Source organism: Rhamphochromis sp. 'chilingali' (assembly GCF_963969265.1).
Source record: "Rhamphochromis sp. 'chilingali' genome assembly, chromosome: 1".
Lineage (NCBI taxonomy): Eukaryota > Metazoa > Chordata > Actinopteri > Cichliformes > Cichlidae > Rhamphochromis > Rhamphochromis sp. 'chilingali'.
In genome coordinates, this window is record NC_137929.1 from 71754046 (window position 1) to 71775376 (window position 21331).

At 41.5% G+C, this 21331-nt stretch overlaps 1 protein-coding gene across 1 annotated transcript in view; it reads right to left on the reverse strand.

The window, feature by feature from the left end:
- Positions 1-21331, reverse strand: part of LOC308396853 (NACHT, LRR and PYD domains-containing protein 12-like) — a 227130-nt gene that overhangs the window by 4207 nt on the left and 201592 nt on the right. The window contains exons 10-15 of the mRNA XM_080882473.1: positions 17235-17408; positions 16243-16410; positions 4294-4467; positions 892-938; positions 217-755; positions 81-127 (exon numbers count right to left, since the gene is read on the reverse strand). Of these exons, the coding sequence (XP_080738599.1) occupies positions 81-127; positions 217-755; positions 892-938; positions 4294-4467; positions 16243-16410; positions 17235-17408 (1149 nt within the window). The remainder of the gene's footprint in view (positions 1-80; positions 128-216; positions 756-891; positions 939-4293; positions 4468-16242; positions 16411-17234; positions 17409-21331) is intronic.

A 21331-nucleotide genomic window follows, 5' to 3' on the forward strand; every position in this document is an offset into this window, starting at 1 on the left:
TACTGTCCCTATCAAATAAATCCAAAAGAGACCCCCATTCTTTTTTTAAATAACAAATAAAATAATTATAATTTGGTCACCTGTATGAAGGTTTTTCAGCCTCAGTCATTTGTGCTTTTCTGAAATCCTAAAAAGTGGACAGTAAAAAAGAGATTAGTAAATGACTTCACGCAATTGATGGTTTTCTATAACAGGACGAGACTGCTGATACTCAACTGCACACAGGGACACTGAGGCACCAGGATAGACACTAAACCCAGGATAAAGAGTTTGAGTGAATGTGGTGTTGAAGGTGTGGAGGTGGATCAGAGTGTCAGAGGAGACTCTGTAGAAGGACAGAGTGCCAGCAGGACAGTCCACATACACTGCTGCTCTGTTAGAGACAGAGGAGGAGGAGGAGGAGGAGGAGGAGGAGATGGATGTTTTTATTTTATTGTGCCTGACATAATGAGGACCATCATCAGAGCAGCTCAGACTCCAGGACTGATCATTGCGTCCAAACACACAGTCACTGACTCCTTTCCTTCTGATGCTTCTGTAACTCACTGATATATAAACGTTTCCTCTCCACTCGACCTCCCAGTAACAGCGACCAGTCAGACCATCTCTACACAGCAGCTGATAAAAAACATCAAATCTGTCTGGATGATCAGGATATGACTGAACCTCCTCCACACATGTCACCTTCCTGTTGTTGTCAGACAGTTGGAGGTTTGTGTGAACTGTGTTTGTGTCGATTGTGAGTTGACAGGAATCTGATGGAGAGAACAAACACAATCCAGCTGCAGTTATTGATCATTGATTGACACTTTGATGATGACTCCTGACATGATGAAGATGGTTGAATGTGTGCTGCTTTGTTTTCATGAATCCCATTAAAAACACACTTACACTTCCTCAGACCTGGTCTCAACCATCGGACTCCAGCAGGCTCCACCCTGAAAGGAGGAGGGGGGTCAGAGCAGCACAGTCAGCATGCACACATGGACATTACATGGCTCTCACACACACACTGTTACACACTGAGCTCAAAGCTCGGCTCCACTGTTTTATTCAAAGAAATCTACATTTATTTATCAGCACATTTAAAAACAGCTTGAGCCAAAGTGCTGCACAGAGTAGAGAGAAAATAGGAAACATACACAGTAATGACTATAAAGACTGGTCAGGATTGAAAGCTACAGAGTACAAATGTGTTTCCAACCGGCTTTTAAAAATGTCCAGTGTTGGTGACGACCTGATGTGAAGGGCGACTGTTCCAGAGTTTGGCTGCAGCCATCGATAAAGCTCACCTCTGTTTTTACGTCTAGTTCTGGTCAGAAGCTGCTTATCTGCAGACCTGAGGGCTCCACTTGGATTCTTTTGTTAAAGAGAGATAAGATGGAGCCAATCCATTCACAGATTTAAAGACAACCAGATCTGGAAGTGGATTCTACCACGTACTGGTAACCAGTGGAAAAAGCTGGTGATGGGTCGTCTAGCACAGACCCACCGCTGGAACCAGACAATTCATGAGGGAGAGAACTGTGACCTTATACTTAACCAGACACAGAGTAGGTGTCCTCCTATACCAGGGCTCAGCAACCTTTCTATTCTTTTACATTAAAAGAAAATGTCTCGTTCTATTCAACACAACCTCACGTTTAAATTGGCAGTTTCTTTGCTTTTTTAATTTTGACATACTGCCTTAACACAACCTAAAATCTCACAAAAAACACTTAAAAACAATGTTTTTTATTTTTATTTTTTAGCATTAAATCACCAACATGTTTAAGAAATCATTTAAACCTTCAACCGCTAATATTAACTAGAGCAAAAATGTACTGCTATTGAGTATAGTTTACCTTTCTTTCACTAGAGGAAGCCTTTAAGACCCAAAGAGCCATTTGGATCAAATACTTTTTGACATTTAAAATGAAGATAACACTGTACACAACATGTGTGAACAACTAAGGTGTGTTGCTTATGAAATCCATGATGTACTACAGAGAAAATTACATGTTATTTATGTAATCAACACATTTTGAACTCTTAAAGAAACATAACAAAGCAAAGACACCCAGCTGAACTAAAATGATCCAACAAACCAAAACTGTTGTGAGCCACCACCCTTATATCACCTTTGAGCTTTTGGAGCCTTGACCTGACTTTTAAAAAAATAATTGGAAAAAAAGCTCTATGCTGCTAAAAATTGAAAAACAGATATTTGCAAAATTCTGCCTAAATATGTATTTTACCAGGTTAATGTGTGTGGCGGGGCGTGGTCTGCAGCGCCGCTGCAGGGGAGGCGGACGCACCTGAGTGGCACCCGCAATCAGGCCTCGCCGCCTTTACGTCTTAGCTCTCTATGCTGTTGTGTTGGTGTGTGTCGGGCTGTGAGCTGCAAAGCTACAGCCGTCTATATGCGTACAGCAACCGTGTGTGAAAAGTGGTCAATAAAGAGATACTGAAAAGCGTGTTCATGCAAACATCGTCGGGTCTGCCGTGACTATTAGTGAGGCGTTAATGCTACGTAGACTGCCATTAGTGGCTAATGCTAATTATAGGTGAATAGGAATTGGCAGCTAATGCTAATACCACATTTTCTTGCTTTATAACAATGTGACCAGCTAATGCTAAGTAGGTTGCCGTTATTAGCTAATACTAATTTGAGGTGAATTAGCATTATCCGCTTATGCTAACAATGTTTTTTTTTTCTTACCTTTTAACAATAGGAGTAGCTGATGTGAACACTTTTTTAATTCAATCTTAACTTTTCCCCTGCGATGTGAAGAGTTAATGCTAAATAGGACGCAATTAGTGGCTAATTCTAATTTTAGATGAAAAAGCATTAGAAGCTAATGCTAATACCATATTTTCTTCCTTTATGTCAATATCAGTAGCTAATGCTAGGTACATAGCAATTATTAGCTAATGCTAATTTAGGTGAATTAGCATTATCCACTAATGCTAACAATGTTTTTGCCAACTCTTTACCCTTGCATTATAACAATATGAGCAGTTAATGCTAAGAAGGCTGCCATTATTGAGTAATGATAATTTGATGTGTGTTAGCATTATCTGCTACTGCTAGCAATGTTTTATCTTACTTTTTATTACTTTTTAACAATATCAGCAGCTAATGCTAACACTACTTTCATTACAGTTAAGCCTATTTATCATGAATTAACTTCATTTAGCATCAAGAAGTTTATGCTAAATAGGCTACCATTAGTGGCTAATGCTAATTTTAGGTGAATAAGCATTGGCAACTAATGCTAATACCATATTCTCTTGATTTCTAACAATGTGAGCAGCTAATGCCAAGTAGGTTGCCATTATTAGCTAATACTAATTTCAGGTGAATTAGCATTATCCGCTTATGCTGACAATGTTTTTTCTTACATTTTAACAATACGCCATTAGTGGCTAATTCTAATTTTAGATGAAAAAGCATTAACAGCTAATGCTCATACTGTTTCATTTGTAAGAATGACAGCAGCTAATGATACGAAGTCTACCGTTATTAAATAATGCAAATTTGATGTGAATTAGCATTATCCGATAATGGTAACTCTTTTCCCCTGCATTATAACGATGTCAGGAGTTAATGCTAAGTGGGCTGCCATTAGCAGCTAAAGCTAATTTGAGGTGAATAAGCATTAGTAGCTAACGCTAATACCCTTTTCTCTGGTGTTATAATGATGTGAGACGTTAATATTGTTCTCAAACAACAGAATGAGACTGAAATATTGATTCTAACAGGGCCCATAAACAGCATTGGCTTAGCAGCATTAGCTTATCAGAGTTTCTCTCATGGTCACACAAATCCTTAGCAGAGCAAAGTGGCCTACTTAGCAATAGCTGCTAAATGTGCACTTGAGAACAAATTTATTGAATGTGAATGTAGCGTTTCCAGTATTTAAGCTTCCATTTCCAAATGTTAGCTGCTCCTGTCTGCCTCTTTGTCACACACACAGACTGAAATGATTCACAGCCTTGTTTCATACTTCTGTCACTATCACTGTGGACATACAGCATGGGAAACATACACATGGCTGACACTTTATTAGGTACACAGTGGCATCGATCTCAGGTACACCTGTGACCTAGATGTTCCTGCAAACAGACTCCTTGGAGACCCCCTAAATAAATATCCATGTACTATCCAGCTAGACTAGTGTGTCTGTCCCTGAAGATATTCCTGCATGTGTGATTGTTCATGTCTCATCTGCAGGAAACAAACAGGAAGTGAGTGAAGGACACAGGAAATGTTTCCAGCTCTTCCTCCTCTATCAGACATTCTCTTCATACCTGAGAGTGTCCAGTCTCCAGCCTGGATCCTTCAGTCCAGCCGACAGCAGCTTCATTCCTGAATCTCCTGGATGATTGTAGCTCAGGTCCAGCTCTCTCAGATGGGAGGGGTTGGACCTCAGAGCTGAGGCCAGAGAAGTACAGCCTTCCTCTGTGATCAGACAGCCTGACAGACTGCAGACACACAAAACATCTGAAGCTGTTTAACAGAGTAAGGAAACAGCCTCCAATATCAGAGTGAAAGCCCCAAACCTCCTATATCCACTTCTGTGAGGACAGCATTGTGCCATCAAGCACCAGGGTGAGTTATAACAATGACAAACCCTGGTTTACTCCTAAACTCAAAAAGCTGTGGCTGGAAAAGAGAAAGGCGTTCAGAAGCGGAGACAGGGACTGCTACAGAGAGGCCAAGTACAGGTTCACTAAAGAAGTGGACATTGCTAAACATCAGCACTCTGAGAAGATGCAGCAGCAGATCTCAGAGAATGACTCGGCCTCTGTGTGGAAAGGTTTTAGGAATATCACCAACTACAAGCCTAAAACCCCCCACTCCACTGATGACTTGCTCTTAGCCAACACCCTTAACGACTTTTACTGCCGTTTTGACGAGCCATCAGGCAGCCTTCACACCTCCAACGGCCCCAACAATAGAGACACTTTGGACACTCATTCCCCCACCTCTCCCCCCTCCATAGAGCCATCACCACCTTCAATCACTTCACCTGCAACACCCCCCTCCTCACCCCACACAAAAGAGGATTTCACACCACCTCCTCCCACCACAACTCTTCATATTCATGAAGCAGATGTGAGGAAGCAGTTTAGGAGTCTGAATGCTCGGAAAGCTCCCGGCCCAGACGGCGTGTCTCCTGCCACCCTCAGACACTGTGCAAACGAGCTGGCCCCAGTGTTTTCTGGCATTTTCAACTCCTCACTGCAGGCATGTCATGTGCCTGCCTGCTTCAAGTCCTCCACCATAATCCCTGTCCCCAAGAAACCTAGGATCACTGGACTAAATGACTACAGACCCGTGGCTCTGACATCTGTGGTCATGAAGTCATTTGAGCGCCTAGTTCTCTCCCATCTCAAGACCCTCACGGCCCCCCTCCTGGACCCCCTGCAGTTTGCATATAGAGCCAACAGGTCTGTAGACGACGCCATCAACATGGCCCTACACTTCATCCTGCAGCATCTGGACTCCCCAGGAACCTACGCCAGGATCCTGTTTGTGGACTTCAGCTCTGCCTTCAACACCATCCTTCCAGACCATCTCCGAGGCAAGCTTTCCCAGATGAATGTGCCTGATCCCATCTGCCGGTGGATCACTGACTTCCTGACGGACAGGAAGCAGCACGTGAGGCTGGGGAAGAATGTCTCGGACTCCCGGACCATCAGCACCGGCTCCCCTCAGGGCTGTGTTCTTTCTCCTCTGCTCTTCTCCCTGTACACCAACTGCTGCACCTCCACCCACCAGTCTGTCAAGCTAATCAAGTTTGCAGATGACACCACCGTTATCGGTCTCATCTCGGACGGGGATGAGTCTGCCTACAGGAGGGAGGTTGAACGTCTGGTGTCCTGGTGCAGCCACAACAACCTGGTGCTGAATGCCCAGAAGACAGTGGAGATTATTGTGGACTTCAGGAAGCACACAGCCCCACTCCCCCCCATCATCCTGTCTGACACCCCCATCACCTCTGTGGACTCATTCCGCTTCCTGGGTACCACCATCACCCAGGACCTGAAGTGGGAGCCCACCATCACCTCCGTCATCAAGAAAGCCCAGCAGAGGATGTACTTCCTGAGGCAGCTGAAGAAATTCAACCTGCCAACACGGACGATGATGCAATTCTACACTGCAATCATCGAGTCCATCCTCACCTCCTCCATCACCGTGTGGTACGCTGGAGCCACTATCAGGGACAAACAGAGACTGCAGCGTGTTGTGCGCTCTGCTGAGAAGGTGATTGGCTGCAGACTCCCATCTCTGCAGGACCTGTACACCTCCAGGACACTGGGGCGTGCAGCTCGGATCTCAGCTGACCCTTCTCACCCTGGACACAGTCTGTTTGACCTGCTCCCCTCAGGCAGGAGGCTCCGGTCCATTCGCACCAGAACCTCTCGCCATAAGAACAGTTTCTTCCCCTCTGCTGTTGGACACATGAACAATAACCATATGACTGTCCCCGCCACTAACACATGACCCTACGCTGTGTCACTGCATCATTCTATGTTTGGCACTGATCACCACCTGCACTCATGTATATATCATGTATATATCTACCCACTTAGCACTTTTAATTCTTATTCTTATTTTTATATTTTTATGACACTATGTTTGCACTGAAGCACCGCAGCAATTTCCTAATGTTGTAAACCTGCTCAACATTTGGCAATAAAACCCTTTCTGATTCTGATTCTGATCAGACAATCCACTGTGAGCAGCACTTGGTGATGGTGGGAAGAAGAACTCCCTTTGACACAAAGATCCTCCCAGTGAAAACAGGCTCCAGGAGGAGCATCTACCATGACTGGTTGCAGGGTGAGGGGAAAGAGAAGAGATGAGCTCAGAGAGACAAGAACAAAACACAAACTAAGGAGAGAGAAGACAAAAGTTAAGGACATGCAGTAGTGACATATAAAAGTATCAGGAGTGAAAAGAGGGGAGTGGAGAAGAAAGCAGAGCATCATAGGAAGTCCACCAACAGCCTGAGCCTACAGGGAGTGCAGAATTATTAGGCAAATGAGTATTTTGTCCACATCATCCTCTTCATGCATGTTGTCTTACTCCAAGCTGTATAGGCTCGAAAGCCTACTACTAATTAAGCATATTAGGTGATGTGCATCTCTGTAATGAGAAGGGGTGTGGTCTAATGACATCAACACCCTATATCAGGTGTGCATAATTATTAGGCAACGTCCTTTCCTTTGGCAAAATGGGTCAAAAGAAGGACTTGACAGGCTCAGAAAAGTCAAAAATAGTGAGATATCTTGCAGAGGGATGCAGCAGTCTCAAAATTGCAAAGCTTCTGAAGCGTGATCATCGAACAATCAAGCGTTTCATTCTAAATAGTCAACAGGGTCGCAAGAAGCGTGTGGAAAAACCAAGGCGCAAAATAACTGCCCATGAACTGAGAAAAGTCAAGCGTGCAGCTGCCAAGATGCCACTTGCCACCAGTTTGGCCATATTTCAGAGCTGCAACATCACTGGAGTGCCCAAAAGCACAAGGTGTGCAATACTCAGAGACATGGCCAAGGTAAGAAAGGCTGAAAGACGACCACCACTGAACAAGACACACAAGCTGAAACGTCAAGACTGGGCCAAGAAATATCTCAAGACTGGTTTTTCTAAGGTTTTATGGACTGATGAAATGAGAGTGAGTCTTGATGGGCCAGATGGATGGGCCCGTGGCTGGATTGGTAAAGGGCAGAGAGCTCCAGTCCCACTCAGACGCCAGCAAGGTGGAGGTGGAGTACTGGTTTGGGCTGGTATCATCAAAGATGAGCTTGTGGGGCCTTTTCGGGTTGAGGATGGAGTCAAGCTCAACTCCCAGTCCTACTGCCAGTTTCTGGAAGACACCTTCTTCAAGCAGTGGTACAGGAAGAAGTCTGCATCCTTCAAGAAAAACATGATTTTCATGCAGGACAATGCTCCATCACACGCGTCCAAGTACTCCACAGCGTGGCTGCAAGAAAGGGTATAAAAGAAGAAAAACTAATGACATGGCCTCCTTGTTCACCTGATCTGAACCCCATTGAGAACCTGTGGTCCATCATCAAATGTGAGATTTACAAGGAGGGAAAACAGTACACCTCTCTGAACAGTGTCTGGGAGGCTGTGGTTGCTGCTGCACGCAATGTTGATGGTGAACAGATCAAAACACTGACAGAATCCATGGATGGCAGGCTTTTGAGTGTCCTTGCAAAGAAAGGTGGCTATATTGGTCCCTGATTTGTTTTTGTTTTGTTTTTGAATGTCAGAAATGTATATTTGTGAATGTGGAGATGTGATATTGGTTTCACTGGTAAAAATCAATAATTGAAATGGGTATATATTTGTTTTTTGTTAAGTTGCCTAATAATTCTGCACAGTAATAGTCACCTGCACACACAAATATCCCCCTAAAATAGCTAAAACTAAAAACAAACTAAAAACTACTTCCAAAAACATTTAGCTTTGATATTAATGAGTTTTTTGGGTTCATTGAGAACATGGTTGTTGTTCAGTAATAAAATTATTCCTCAAAAATACAACTTGCCTAATAATTCTGCACTCCCTGTATAGCAGCATAACTAAGGGATGGTTCAGGGTCACCTGATCCAGCTCGAAATATAAGCTTTATCAAAAAGGAAAGTTTGCAGCTGATCTTCAAAGTAGAGAGAGAGTCTGTCTGCTGAACTCAAACTGGGAGCTGCTTCCACACGAAGCCCAACATAGCCAGGCTGAGTCGTTAGATTAGTCCAAAGTAAAGTCAGAAAGTCATTATTTGTGTCACATTTCAGTGAAAATGTAGAAAAACTATCCAAAAGTTATTTATTTATTTATTTTTTAAATTTCCTTTTCCAACTTTTTATTTTGATTTTTTAAAATTGAAAACGAACAACAAACAAACAAAAACAAACAATAAAAGACATTCACAGTTATGGGACAGAGTAGGTATCATCAACTAGCCAACTCTTGACTGACCATTATGACCCCCAAAAAAATAAATAAATAAATAAATATTCTCAGGATCACACTCTAGTATCTTTATCTTTCAAACATAGCCTCAACCATCTGAGGACCGAACACAGAAAATACGGGCATATTAATAATAATAATAATAATAAAAAATAATAATTATAATAGTAACAGTATTAGTAATTAAAGAAATAAAAAAAAAAAACAAAAAAAAACAACATATCGTGTGAACCCCTCCCACCACCCCACCACCCCTTTACCCCTGTATGGCTCTCAACTTTATCACATTCGTGTATCCAGACAGCCCATATTTACACCCATCTATACACAAGAATCAGCACAACATTTAAGAATTCTGATCAGAAGGGCCTAACCGATGATCAATTTAGGGTAAACCCAGAGGAATTTACATCATCTCTATATTCTGTCAAGTCCAAAGACGGTAATACTGAAAGAAATGGTCCCCAAATTTTTTTAAAGGTTCCGTATTTCCCTTTTACACTATGCGATATCTTCTCAGGTGTACAGTAGGATGCTAACTCATTAATCCAATATCTCAGTGTTGGAGAGTTTTCAGATTTCCAATGTGTCAGAATACATTTTTTAACTGCAGTACTCGCAAGTAAAATAAAATATTTCTTGTGGTAATCCACATTTATGGAATCTATGTCACCTAAAATCCATAGTTTTGGGTCCATTTCGACTTGGATCCCAATTACCCTTGAAATTATTTCAGTAGTCCGTCTCCAGAACTCCTCTATTACTGGGCAATTCCACAGCATATGAAGGAGATCACCATCTATCACCTTACATCTCAAACATTTGGGAGAGTAATTAATATCAATTTTATGTAATCTGTAAGGTGTATAATATGTCCTGTGGAATATATAAAATTGCATTTGTCTATGATTTGTAGAAATTAACATGGTCTGTGCCTGTTCCATTAGATGGTACCATTCTACCTCTTCATAGACATAGCCCAGATCTGCCTCCCATTTTCTTTTCAGAGACGTTTTGTTGTAGTCAGGTAATTTTTCATTAATAATAGTGTATATTGAAGATACCTTTTATTGACTTCCATGGTTTGGTGCAAAGATGCATTTCAAAAGGACTTTCTTTAGGAATCTCAGGGAATAATCCTTTGGTTTTTTCTTTGATCCAGTCTCTTATTTGTAGAAATTTTAAAAAAATTTGGTCTGGAAGTTTAAATTTTTCCTTTAGTTGTTGGAAGTCAATAAATGTATCATTATTGTATAGATCGGCAACAATTCGAATATTTCTATCCTTCCATCCCCGCAATATGGAGTCGGAAATATGATGTGAGAGATTAGGATTGCCCCATAGGGGTGTCCTTCTAAGAAAAGAAATATTTATTTTTAGAAGTGAGTGGGATTCCTGCCAGGCACGGAAGGTGTTTAATATCATCGAGTTATTTGCGAGCTTAGATAAACATTTTTTCGTACCTAGAAATGGGACGTCTTTTAATGATATGGGGTTCACCTCATATTGTTCTATTGAAACCCATCGAACCTCACTCCTCTCTGCATATAACCAGATCAAAATTGATCGGTATTGGGAGGCCAGATAATAATTCCTAAAGTTTGGTAGGTTGAGTCCTCCCCGTGAATAAGGGGCCTGTAATGAGGAGAGTTTAACTCTTGGGTTTTTCTTTTGCCATATGAAGGAGGTTATAAGTTTATTTAATTCTTTGAAGAAACTTTTAGGAACATTTATAGGGAGACATTGAAATAAATAGGTAAACTTAGGCAAAATGTTCATTTTAACAACATTAATTCTCCCTATGAGGGATAATGGCAAATCCATCCATCTCTGTATATTAAGTTTAGTTTGCTCCAGCAGTTTAATATAATTTAGTTTGAATATTTTATCCTCAGATTTACCAATTTGTATGCCCAAATATGTAAATCCATTATTACACCACTGTAGTGGATCTGTAAGAGCTCTAACACGATTATCTTGTATATTTAATGACATAATTTCACTTTTGGTATAATTTAACTTGTATCCTGAAGCCGCACTATATTCTTTAAGACTATTCATTAATGAGGGAATTGACTTGAGAGGGTCCGTTATATACAGTAAGAGGTCATCTGCATATAGGGAAAGTTTATGTTCACTTGTACCGAATTTGATTCCAGATATAGCAACATTAGTACGAATGGCCACTGCCAGTGGCTCGATCGCAATCGCAAAGACCAAGGGAGAACTTGGACAGCCTTATCTACAGCCTCTGGTTAAGGAGAAAGTGTTAGAAAGCACATTATTTGTTATAATATTGGCTTTGGGGGTGTTAAAAAGTACCTTAACATAGCGGGTGATCTTTTCTCCGAAGCCCATGGCTTCCATTGTCTGAAATAGAAAGTTTGGTTCAATCCTGTCAAATGCTTTATTAGCGTCCATGGAAATTACTAGCAATGGTTCTTGATTTTTTTGAGCGGCATTCAATATGTGGAGCAGGCGCCGCACATTATCTGCTCCATGTCTGTTTTTAATGAAGCCTGTTTGATCGGCATTTATTATCTTAGGCATAATGTCCTCCAATCTATGTGCAATTATTTTAGATAATATTTTATAATCTGCGTTTAAAAGGCTAAGTGGTCTATAAGAGTCACATCTCTGTTTGTCCTTGCCCGGCTTTGGCAATAATGTAATTGTTGCATTTTCCAGTGATTCCGGTAATTTATTATTTTCTAAGGCTTCTTTAATCATATTTGTAAGTGGTGTCAATAATTTATTAGAAAAGGCCTTATAGTAATCAGCTGAGAATCCATCTGGTCCAGGGGTCTTATTATTTTGTAAACACTTGAGGGCTCGAAGAACCTCCATCTCCGTTATATCTGCATCAAGCAGTTCTTTGTCCTCATTATGTAATTTAGGAAGAGTTATTCCATCTATAAATCTTTTTGCAGCAGTACCATCGACCCCTTGCTCAGATTTATACAGATCTTCATAAAACCGTTTAAACTCTGCATTTATAAGTACTGATTCATCAAGAAGTTTATCATCTTCCGTTAGAATTGTCCGTATAAATTTCTCCGATGTTTCTTTCTTAATTTGCCAGGCCAGTAGTTTACTTGTTTTGTTTCCATATTCATAGTAGTGATATCTAGTTCTGGCCATAGCTGCTTCTACTCTGTTGGTGCATAAATTATCATACTGCAACCTTGCTTTTGTTAATGTATTAAGACATTCTTCCTTTTTGGTGGCAATATATTCCTGTTCCAAGTTTTTAATGTCGGTCTCCAATTTAGATATCTTCTCTCTGACCTTTTTAGCCTTATTAGCCCCATAAGACATAACCATACCTCTGATATAGGCTTTAAGCGCTTCCCAAATGTTAGCATGTGAGGAGGAATTTGAATTAGCATCTAGAAATATTTCAATATTAGTGTTCATATATGAAATAAAATCAGAGTCTCCTAGCATATAATTCTTAAACCTTCATCTGTAGATTATATTTTGCGGTATATTAGTAGCCCAAAGAAGTTTAATGGGATTATGGTCTGAGAAAGTAGCTGCTAAATAAGAGCAGTCTATCACTGTTGCCATCATATTTTGTGATATAAGAAACATATTAATTCTTGAGTGCGTATTATGTACTGGAGAAAAAAAAGAAAAATCCCTTTGACCTGCGTGGAGGTTTCGCCATACATCAATTACGCCTACAGTGGGGCAAAAAAGTATTTAGTCAGCCACCGATTGTGCAAGTTCCCCCACTTAAAATGATGACAGAGGTCAGTAATTTGCACCAGAGGTACACTTCAACTGTGAGAGACAGAATGTGAAAAAAAAATCCATGAATTCACATGGATCCATGAATTCGGTGAGGTGAGGTGAATCAGCGGGAAGAATCTTCCATGCCCAGATGGTCTCATTTTTGGCAGAGTATTCTTCAAGCGACTCCTTGTTTTGTTGTTTCAGGTAAGCATACATTTCTTCCAAGACAGGTTTGGCGCCGACAAAGTTTGTGCCAGGATCTGACCAGATTTTTCGGGGATGGCCTCGGACAGAGGTGAACCTCTGGTAGGCAAGCAGGAAGCTCTCTGTTGATAGTGTGCTCGCTAGTTCGACATGAATGGCTCTGCTTGCCATGCAGCAGAACACAACTCCCCAAACTTTCATGGTCACTCTTCTCTTGACATCATCCCTCACATGATAGGGTCCAAACAGGTCGACAGATGTGAATTCGAATGGTGCAGCAGCATGGACGCGCTTGCTTTTAAAAGGTTCCTTCATGTAATGATCTGCTAGAGGGTGTGGGGGGGCCACAGCCCCGTCCTGCAGGGCATGAAGAAGGTATGGAGGAGATCCCAGAGTAACAGCCAAACAGGAGGATCTATTGGCGAGCACTGCTTAGCCTTGCACGCGTTCTTATTTTAAACTTGATCTGGAATTCATTGCAAACTGTTTGTGCGGGATATGAATGACAGGATTTTGTTTTTCTACAAGAGTTAGTAAAAACATCTCCAGTGTGATCCAATCTTCTTGCCAAACATCCGCAGCTTGGCAGTGTATACAGCGCCATAATGACCAGACCTGATTCTTTTGAAAACATCTTTCCACAGGTCTCCACTTCATCAGACATCACCTAGACTCAGAGCTGGATGAGGCCAGCACAAACAGCAGCCTAACCGACGAAGATGATGGATCCATGGGGTCAGCAAAGCCAGAAGCAGGGCTGGAGAGGTACCTTTCATGTCACTGGAGGTGTGGATCTATTGCATGGCGTTCCTCACATCAAGAAGCTGTCGATCAAAATCAACACAGCTCTTCCTGCATCTGGAGCTTGTGAAGGACGTCTCAGTCATGCAGGACTCCTGTTCACTGCTGAACAGTCACAGCTTCACAGAAAGAACCTTGAGAGCAAACTGCTGCTGAAGCTGAACCATCTCCTCAGTGAGTGAAGAAAGGGCACATTTTTGCTGAATATGCAGAAATAGATGCACACCCATACAACTTATGGTAACCTGAGCTGCCTTGTATGAACACATGTTGAAGATGCCTCGTTCTGTTTTCTCTGAGGCTGCTGTGCCATTTGGAGCAAAGATGAATATAAAGTTTCAAATTCAAATTTTTTCAAATTCAAATTCAAATTTTATTTGTCACGTACACAGTCATACACAGTACGATATGTAGTGAAATGCTTGGACAACTGCTCGTGACCTAAAGAGAACAAAAAAGGAAAAGGCTATGAATAAGATAGGAAATAAATATGAAAAATTAAAAAGGGTAAATTTAACTAGGAAGGAATAAAATATAAATTAAGGTTAAAAATGAAATAACTGTACAACACACTGGGAAAGAATAAGATAAAATATATAAATTAAAGTTGAAAATAAAATAACTGTACAACAAAATACACAATATAGAACTATATAAGAATGTATGAAGAAATCTAAATATAAATAAATATATACACAATAACAGCAGCTGTACAAGTATTAACCGGAAATGAAGAATATAGTGACCAGTGTTGTGCAAAACCAAAGTCCAGAAAGTCCAGTGTGTGTGTAAGAACCATATGTGTGGGTCAGTACTGTGTGGTGGTGTGATTGAGAGACCGTATCGCCTGCAGGAAGAAGCTCCTCCTCAGTCTCTCTGTGTTGGTCTTCAGGGAGCGGAATCGCTTTCCTGACCTCAGCAGAGAGAACAGTCTGTTGTTGGGATGGCTGAGGTCCTTCACCATCTTCCTGGCCTTGGTCCAGCACCGCCTGCTGTAGATTGAGTGCAGGTCAGGGAGCTCGGAGCGGATGGTGCGCTCAGCTGACCGCACAACCCTCTGTAGAGCTCGTCTGTCCTGCATGGTGCTGTTCCCGAACCAGGTTAAGATGTTTCCCGCCAGGATGCTCTCTATGGTGCACGAGTAAAAGTTCCTGAGCACCTTGGAGGGCAGTTGGAAGTCTCTCAAGCGTCTGAGGTGGTAGAGACGCTGTCGGGCCTTTTTCACCACGGTGTTGATGTGACAGGACCATGACAGGTCCTGCGTGATGTGAACTCCGAGGTATTTGAAGCTGTCCACTCTCTCCACTGGGCACTCGTTGATGACGGGGGTCTGGTAGTTCCTCTCCTGCTTAGTGCTGAAGTCCACTATCAGCTCCTTTGTCTTACTGACGTTTAGAAGGAGGTTGTTCCTCTGGCACCAGTTCTCCAGTTTACAGCATATCTTGTCACTGGAAATTGTTTGCACTGTTTATATGTTTATATTATTTACTGCAGGTTTTGGTGAAAAAAGCTTCATGTTGTGAAAAACTGAAACCTGGACATTAGAATTGTTGTGCCTTATTTTGTTGATGCTTTTACACATATTCCTGTTGAAAATACTAAAGTTTGTATATTTATTTATTTTTGTTTGATAGCTTTTATTTATAAAATAAATCTGACATTTCAAACAGTTACTCGCTACTTGAGTAGTCTTTTCACCAAGTACTTTTTTACTCTTACTTGAGTAACTTTTTTGACGACTACTTTTCACTTTTACTTGATTAATAATATTTTAAAGTAATGCTACTTTTACTTGAGTACATTTTTTGGCTACTCGACCCACCTCTGGTTAAGTGTCCTGTGGCACTCAGTGATGATGGTGCTGTGGCCCCACCACCTCCACCTCTTTGTAAAGGAACTAACTGTAATCTGAAGCTTCTAATGGAACTAAGACTTCCTCCACTAGGTGGCAGTGTCTGATGAGAAAGTGTGAGTGGAGCTGGCCTGGAGTCAGAAACAGGAAGATGCAGGATTTGGGCTGAAATGGGGAAAAGTGGTTCGCAGTAGTGCCTTAAAGCAAGAAGGTTGTAGGTTGAAGCTTGTTGGCCTTTCTGTGGAGGCTGGATGTTCTCCCACAGTCCAGTGAAATGCTGCTTAGGTTCATTGGTGCTTCTACATTGGCCGTAGGTGTGGATGTGAGAGAGTGCTTCTCTGTCTGCTGGCCCTGTGATGGACTGCTCACCTGTGCAGGTGGACCACGCCTCTTGCCCTATGACAGCTGGGGCACAGGCTGCAGCCCTGTGAGCCTAAGCTGAATAAACAGTTAGCAAGAATGATCCATAGATGGCCTGAAATCCCCCAGTTAGCAGTTTGGTAGATAGCTATGACATGCTGATCCCATCCAGCAGCTGGATTCTACCTGTAAGCTGATCCCTGCTGAGCCAAAGCACTTTTTCATATACAAATTACAACCTTTAATAGAAACCTGTCAGTCAGCATCTTGTTAGCCTGCTGTTTATTGTTAGCACAACTAAAATGTGGTGACTGACCCCAGAATTTGAAGTCGACATTCTGGACTCTTCAGAAAACCCCACAGTGGCTTCACTCCTGAATCCTGCAGGTCGTTTCCACTCAGGTGCAGCTCCGTCAGATGGGAGGGGTTGGAGCTCAGTGCTGAGACAAAAGCGCTGATCTCTGACAGACTGCAGTTGACCAGTCTGAATAAAGAATGAAAGATGTAAGTTTACTAGACGAAGTGAGCTTGTAATCATTCAGTGTTTCATCATCTGCTCAGAGCTGAAGGTTCAGAATGTAGACCTTCTCATTAATCGGTAACACGATAGTGTTTCAGGGCCACTGAACAGAAACAACAACATCTAGGGGATTGGTCAGGGGTGGAAAACTCTGAGGAAAGTTGTAAAGAAACTATCTTAACTCTTGTGATCAAGTCATACAAAATGTTATCTCCAACACCTTTTTCAGATTGTGACGTAAAGGACCCATGGCACAGCTTTGCATGCACTTGAATGTTTATCAGGTGGTTTAAGGGACCCCAGCTAGGCAGCTTTCGACTGTTTTAAAGTCTCTTTGTGCTGGTTTACATCTTTGGTAAATGGACTTGTTTTTATATAGAGCTTTTTATACTCCAGCTGAGCGCTCAAAGCATATTTATACAACTTGCCTCATTCACTGACTCATCAAAGCACTTTTTTCTATGCTTGTCCTACACAAGTGCTTTTTATCTAACATTCACACACATTCATACTCCGATGGATGCATCTTGCCCAATATTAGGTATGCAAACTGGAGCAGACGGGCATCGAACCACCACCCCTCTGATTAGTAGCTGCTCTACCTCCTGACACCTGAGCCTAGGAGCTTTGCTTTCTATTGTCAGGTTTGTGTTCACACCGAAATAGTAAGAGAAAGATCGTGTGTGTCCTCATTAGTGTAGGGTTTATGTTGGTGTGTGGGACTGTAGCCTCAGGCTTAAATTGTTAAATGTAATTATGAGAAAGTGCCGCTGTTACTCTATACTGACCTCAGGATGTTCAATCTACAGTCTGGACTCTCTAGGAAAAGACTGAGCTGCTTCATATGCAAACCCCCCAGGTTGTTTTCATCCAGGTCCAGATGTGTCAGGTGGGAGGGGTTGGTCTTCAGAGCCGCAACCAGATCACCACAGATGGTTTCTGACAAACTGCATCCACACAATCTGAATAAAGAACAAAACATGAAGATCAATTCCTAATTCGTTCACATCTGTACTCATCAGGGAGATTCTCTCAAACATGATCAGACACACTCATCATTCTGTTGTTGTAAAACAAGGTCAAGGGGGCAGTTTGCCTCGCAGCTAGGGCTGCCACAAACGATTATTTTGATAGTCGACTAGTCACCGATTATTTATGCGATTAGTCGACTAATCAGATCATCATCCATTAGACATAAAACTACAGCTTATTGCACCAGCAGCATCTGCTCTTATATAACTATCATTAGCTTACAGCTTTAAGTGTTTAAGGTCTGTGCTAACTAAAAATAAAGACAAGATGATCGTTTATTAAATTTTAATGAAATCTGCAGATTGTTTCGGTGAAGTTTAATAAACTCCTTGCTATCTAAAATATAACAGGACACCGGAGTATATTCTCGAGCATCTCACACTTCTGATAATCAGCTGTCTGCTTGATGTTTATTCAGCTGTGTAAAAACTTTAATCTCAGCCAAACCGATTTACTCAGGAACAAATAAAACACTGAAAAAAGTCAAACAATAACATTTTTAACCCTCATAATGTCCTCCCGATTTGCATACAATGTGAGCCATCAGGGGTCAAAAGTGTCCCCACTTCATTTGACTGTTTTTTAAAGTATAAAGTATAAATTGTCAATCAATTCAGTGTTACACCTTAGTTTTACTTAAGACCAACACATTAACACAAAATTTACTCAACATTTTACATTTTAGGGCCACCAGACCTTCTTTACAAAAAATAAACCCTGTTTTTTTAGCGAAAACAAATTGAGAAAATTAAATATTTAATTGTTTAGATAATTTTGACTATCTGAATAACTAGAGAGTGCTGTATGTTGAACTTTAGCGAGAATTTTTTTTTTCAAGCGTTTGAAAATTTTTAATGGCAGCAAATAATCACACTGGTGGTCCTCAGGGGTCAAAAATGTCCCCACTTCATTTGACTGTTTTTTAAAGTAAAAAGTATAAATTGTCAATCAATTCAGTGTTACACCTTAGTTTTACTTAAGACCAACACATTAACACAAAATTTACTCAACATTTTACATTTTAGGGCCACCAGACCTTCTTTACAAAAAATAAACCCTGTTTTTTAGCGAAAACAAATTGAGAAAATTAAATATTTAATTGTTTAGATAATTTTGACTATCTGAATAACTAGAGAGTGCTGTATGTTGAACTTTAGTGAGAAAGTTTTTTTTCAAGCGTTTGAAAATTTTTAATGGCAGCAAATAATCACACTGGTGGTCCTCAGGGGTCAAAAATGTCCCCACTTCATTTGACTGTTTTTTTTAAAGTAAAAAGTATAAATTGTCAATCAATTCAGTGTTACACCTTAGTTTTACTTAAGACCAACACATTAAAACAAAATTTACCCAACATTTTACATTTTAGGGCCACCAGACCTTGTTTACAAAAAATACACCCTGTTTTTTAGCGAAAATAAAACAAGAAAATTAAATATTTAATTAAATTAAATATTTAAAAAAAAATTTTTTTTTTTAAAAATTCTCACTAAAGTTCAACATACAGAGTGCTGTATGTTGAACTTTAGTGAGAATTCTTTTTTTGAACCATCTATAAATTTTAAATGGCAGCACATAATCACACCTGTGGTCCTCAGGGCTCAAAAATGACCCCGTTTGCTTTGAAGCAACAAGTATAAAATATCATCCATCTCTGTGTTTCAAGGTTTTATTCAACTTTATTCCAACTCATTGCCTGACAGTTTTCTATATTTTGGCATGGTAGGAGGGCATGAGTCTGAGTGAAGGCAAACTTTCATGAGGACAAAGGCGTGTCCATATTTGACCCAAGTGCAGGAGGAAGCTCAGGTTTATTCCTCTGCACTGGTCCCATCATGGACAGCATTCTTTCTGCAGTTGCAGGCCAAGGGGCATATACAGTAAACAAGCTGTTACAGGTGATTGTTTTCTTTTGGAAACCTGCAATGTTAGGGACAACTCGTGTCCTGACTGCAGGACAGACGGTTTGCCATCGCACACGAGCATGTTCCATGTACAGCTGGACCTGCATCACATGCTGCCCATGTTTTTGTCTCAAAGTTCCCTGGTTTACTTGGATGTTCTGTTGGAGGGGACAGAGTCCTCTGAAGGGGACTTGGTGCTCATACAGTCACATCAGTACCAGGATCTTACATCACAGCAGGAGGAACACCCACTTGTGTTTCAAGTCAAGTCAACACCAACACACATCATACACCTCAAATGGGAGCACGTTTGTGTCATGAACGACGATCATCTATTGTGTCTTTATCAAGAAATTATGTCCTTTTTGTGCTTCTATGATTAATCTTGTGTCAGCATGAAAACTTCTCTACCAGACTCAGGATGTCATAAACTGGCCGTAGCGACTCTACTGGATGCACGGCAGTAAGAATCAACACACCCACATATGCCTACAGCTGCATTCGGTCCATTTTTCTTCCTCTCTTGTTGTCCCTCCTTGTTCATCATTGAGTTGGCTGTAGAGCAGTGTTAGATTTGTATTGTTGATTGTCATTTATGCTTAGAAATATTTACTTATATATGCTTAGAGTTTTGTAATTAGTTGTAGATTGGTAGAGGTTTTGATCCTTGATAGTCTGCAAACTTTGTGTGTATTAGACAGCACTTTGGGAGCATGAGAGGTCATACTGTGTCTTATTATTTTATGGTAGGATTAACGTAGTTGCGTCTGTTCTAGTCTAAGTGCTCTTTGTTTAGATGAACTGCAGGACTTCCTCACCGTGTTATCTAGGATGAACCATCTAGGGTGGGGGTCTAGTCTACCCTCTTCCTAACCAAGGATGTTTGCTTGTGTGCTTTTATGACCCTTTGATCAGCAGTAACATACACACACACACACACACACACACACACACACACACACAGTATGTCATATGTTAATGAACCTATGCATATTCATGTAACCTCAATAAAAGGACAGTGTATGGGAGAACGGACGAGAGCTACTGGGGTCAAGCGAAGGAACGGCGTTTGTCTGGTTCTCTCCCGTGCACGAGTACCATGAAGAAGTTTGCCTACTTGCGTCTTGCTTGCAGTGTAATTATATTGTCTTAACGTTCCAGCGAATAGGTTTATGCTACAAACCTATCATTAATTGGTCCTTCGAGCCGGATCCCTGGGATCGCATTCACCGAGGGGGGGGAGGCACGCTGAAAGACTGATGTCAGCCAGGAAGTTCCTGTGGATTCGCTGTCTGTCTTTCTCCTCGATGAATGGCGATCGGCGGGATTCAGGCTGATATTACACGCTAAGCAACGCCAAGTAAGTTTAAAGAGGCCGACTCTATAACCGTGTCGTTGTGCAGTCTCCGCCATTTTGTGAGGCGTTGAGAAGTTCGCTGCTTTGTGGAGCGATAACTGGGTTTGTGTCCCGAAAAAGAAGTTTTGGTTAAATCGCCCAAGGGTCCCAAGCGTCCGGTGTGTGTCCGGTTTTGAAATCGCCCTGGGTGTGTGTCCCGAGCGTCCCTTCATTGGGTTTTGTCGCGCGAGTGGGTGAGCGTCCCACAACTGGGTCAGGGTCCCGAGCGGTCCGGTGTGAGTCCGGAGTAGGCCTATTTTGTGTTATTGTCATTTTCGTCGTCGTCTCGTTGTTGTTGTTGTGTGTGCGGAGCAGACCGCGTGGTGTGTGACGTCAGCAGCTGTTGTTGTTATCATGGGTTTCCTAAGCAACCAGGAATGTGTGGAAAAGGCCAGCCCACATCAGCAGCTGTGCTCTGGTGGGTGGCTTTCCCCCCACCCCTTCCTGACACAAAATGTTAACAGCCTGTGTGCCAGACCATGGACGTAATTGAGGTGGATAGTTGTTAAAAGTAACCTACATTAAACTTGTGGTTGCTTAAATTCAGTACAATGAC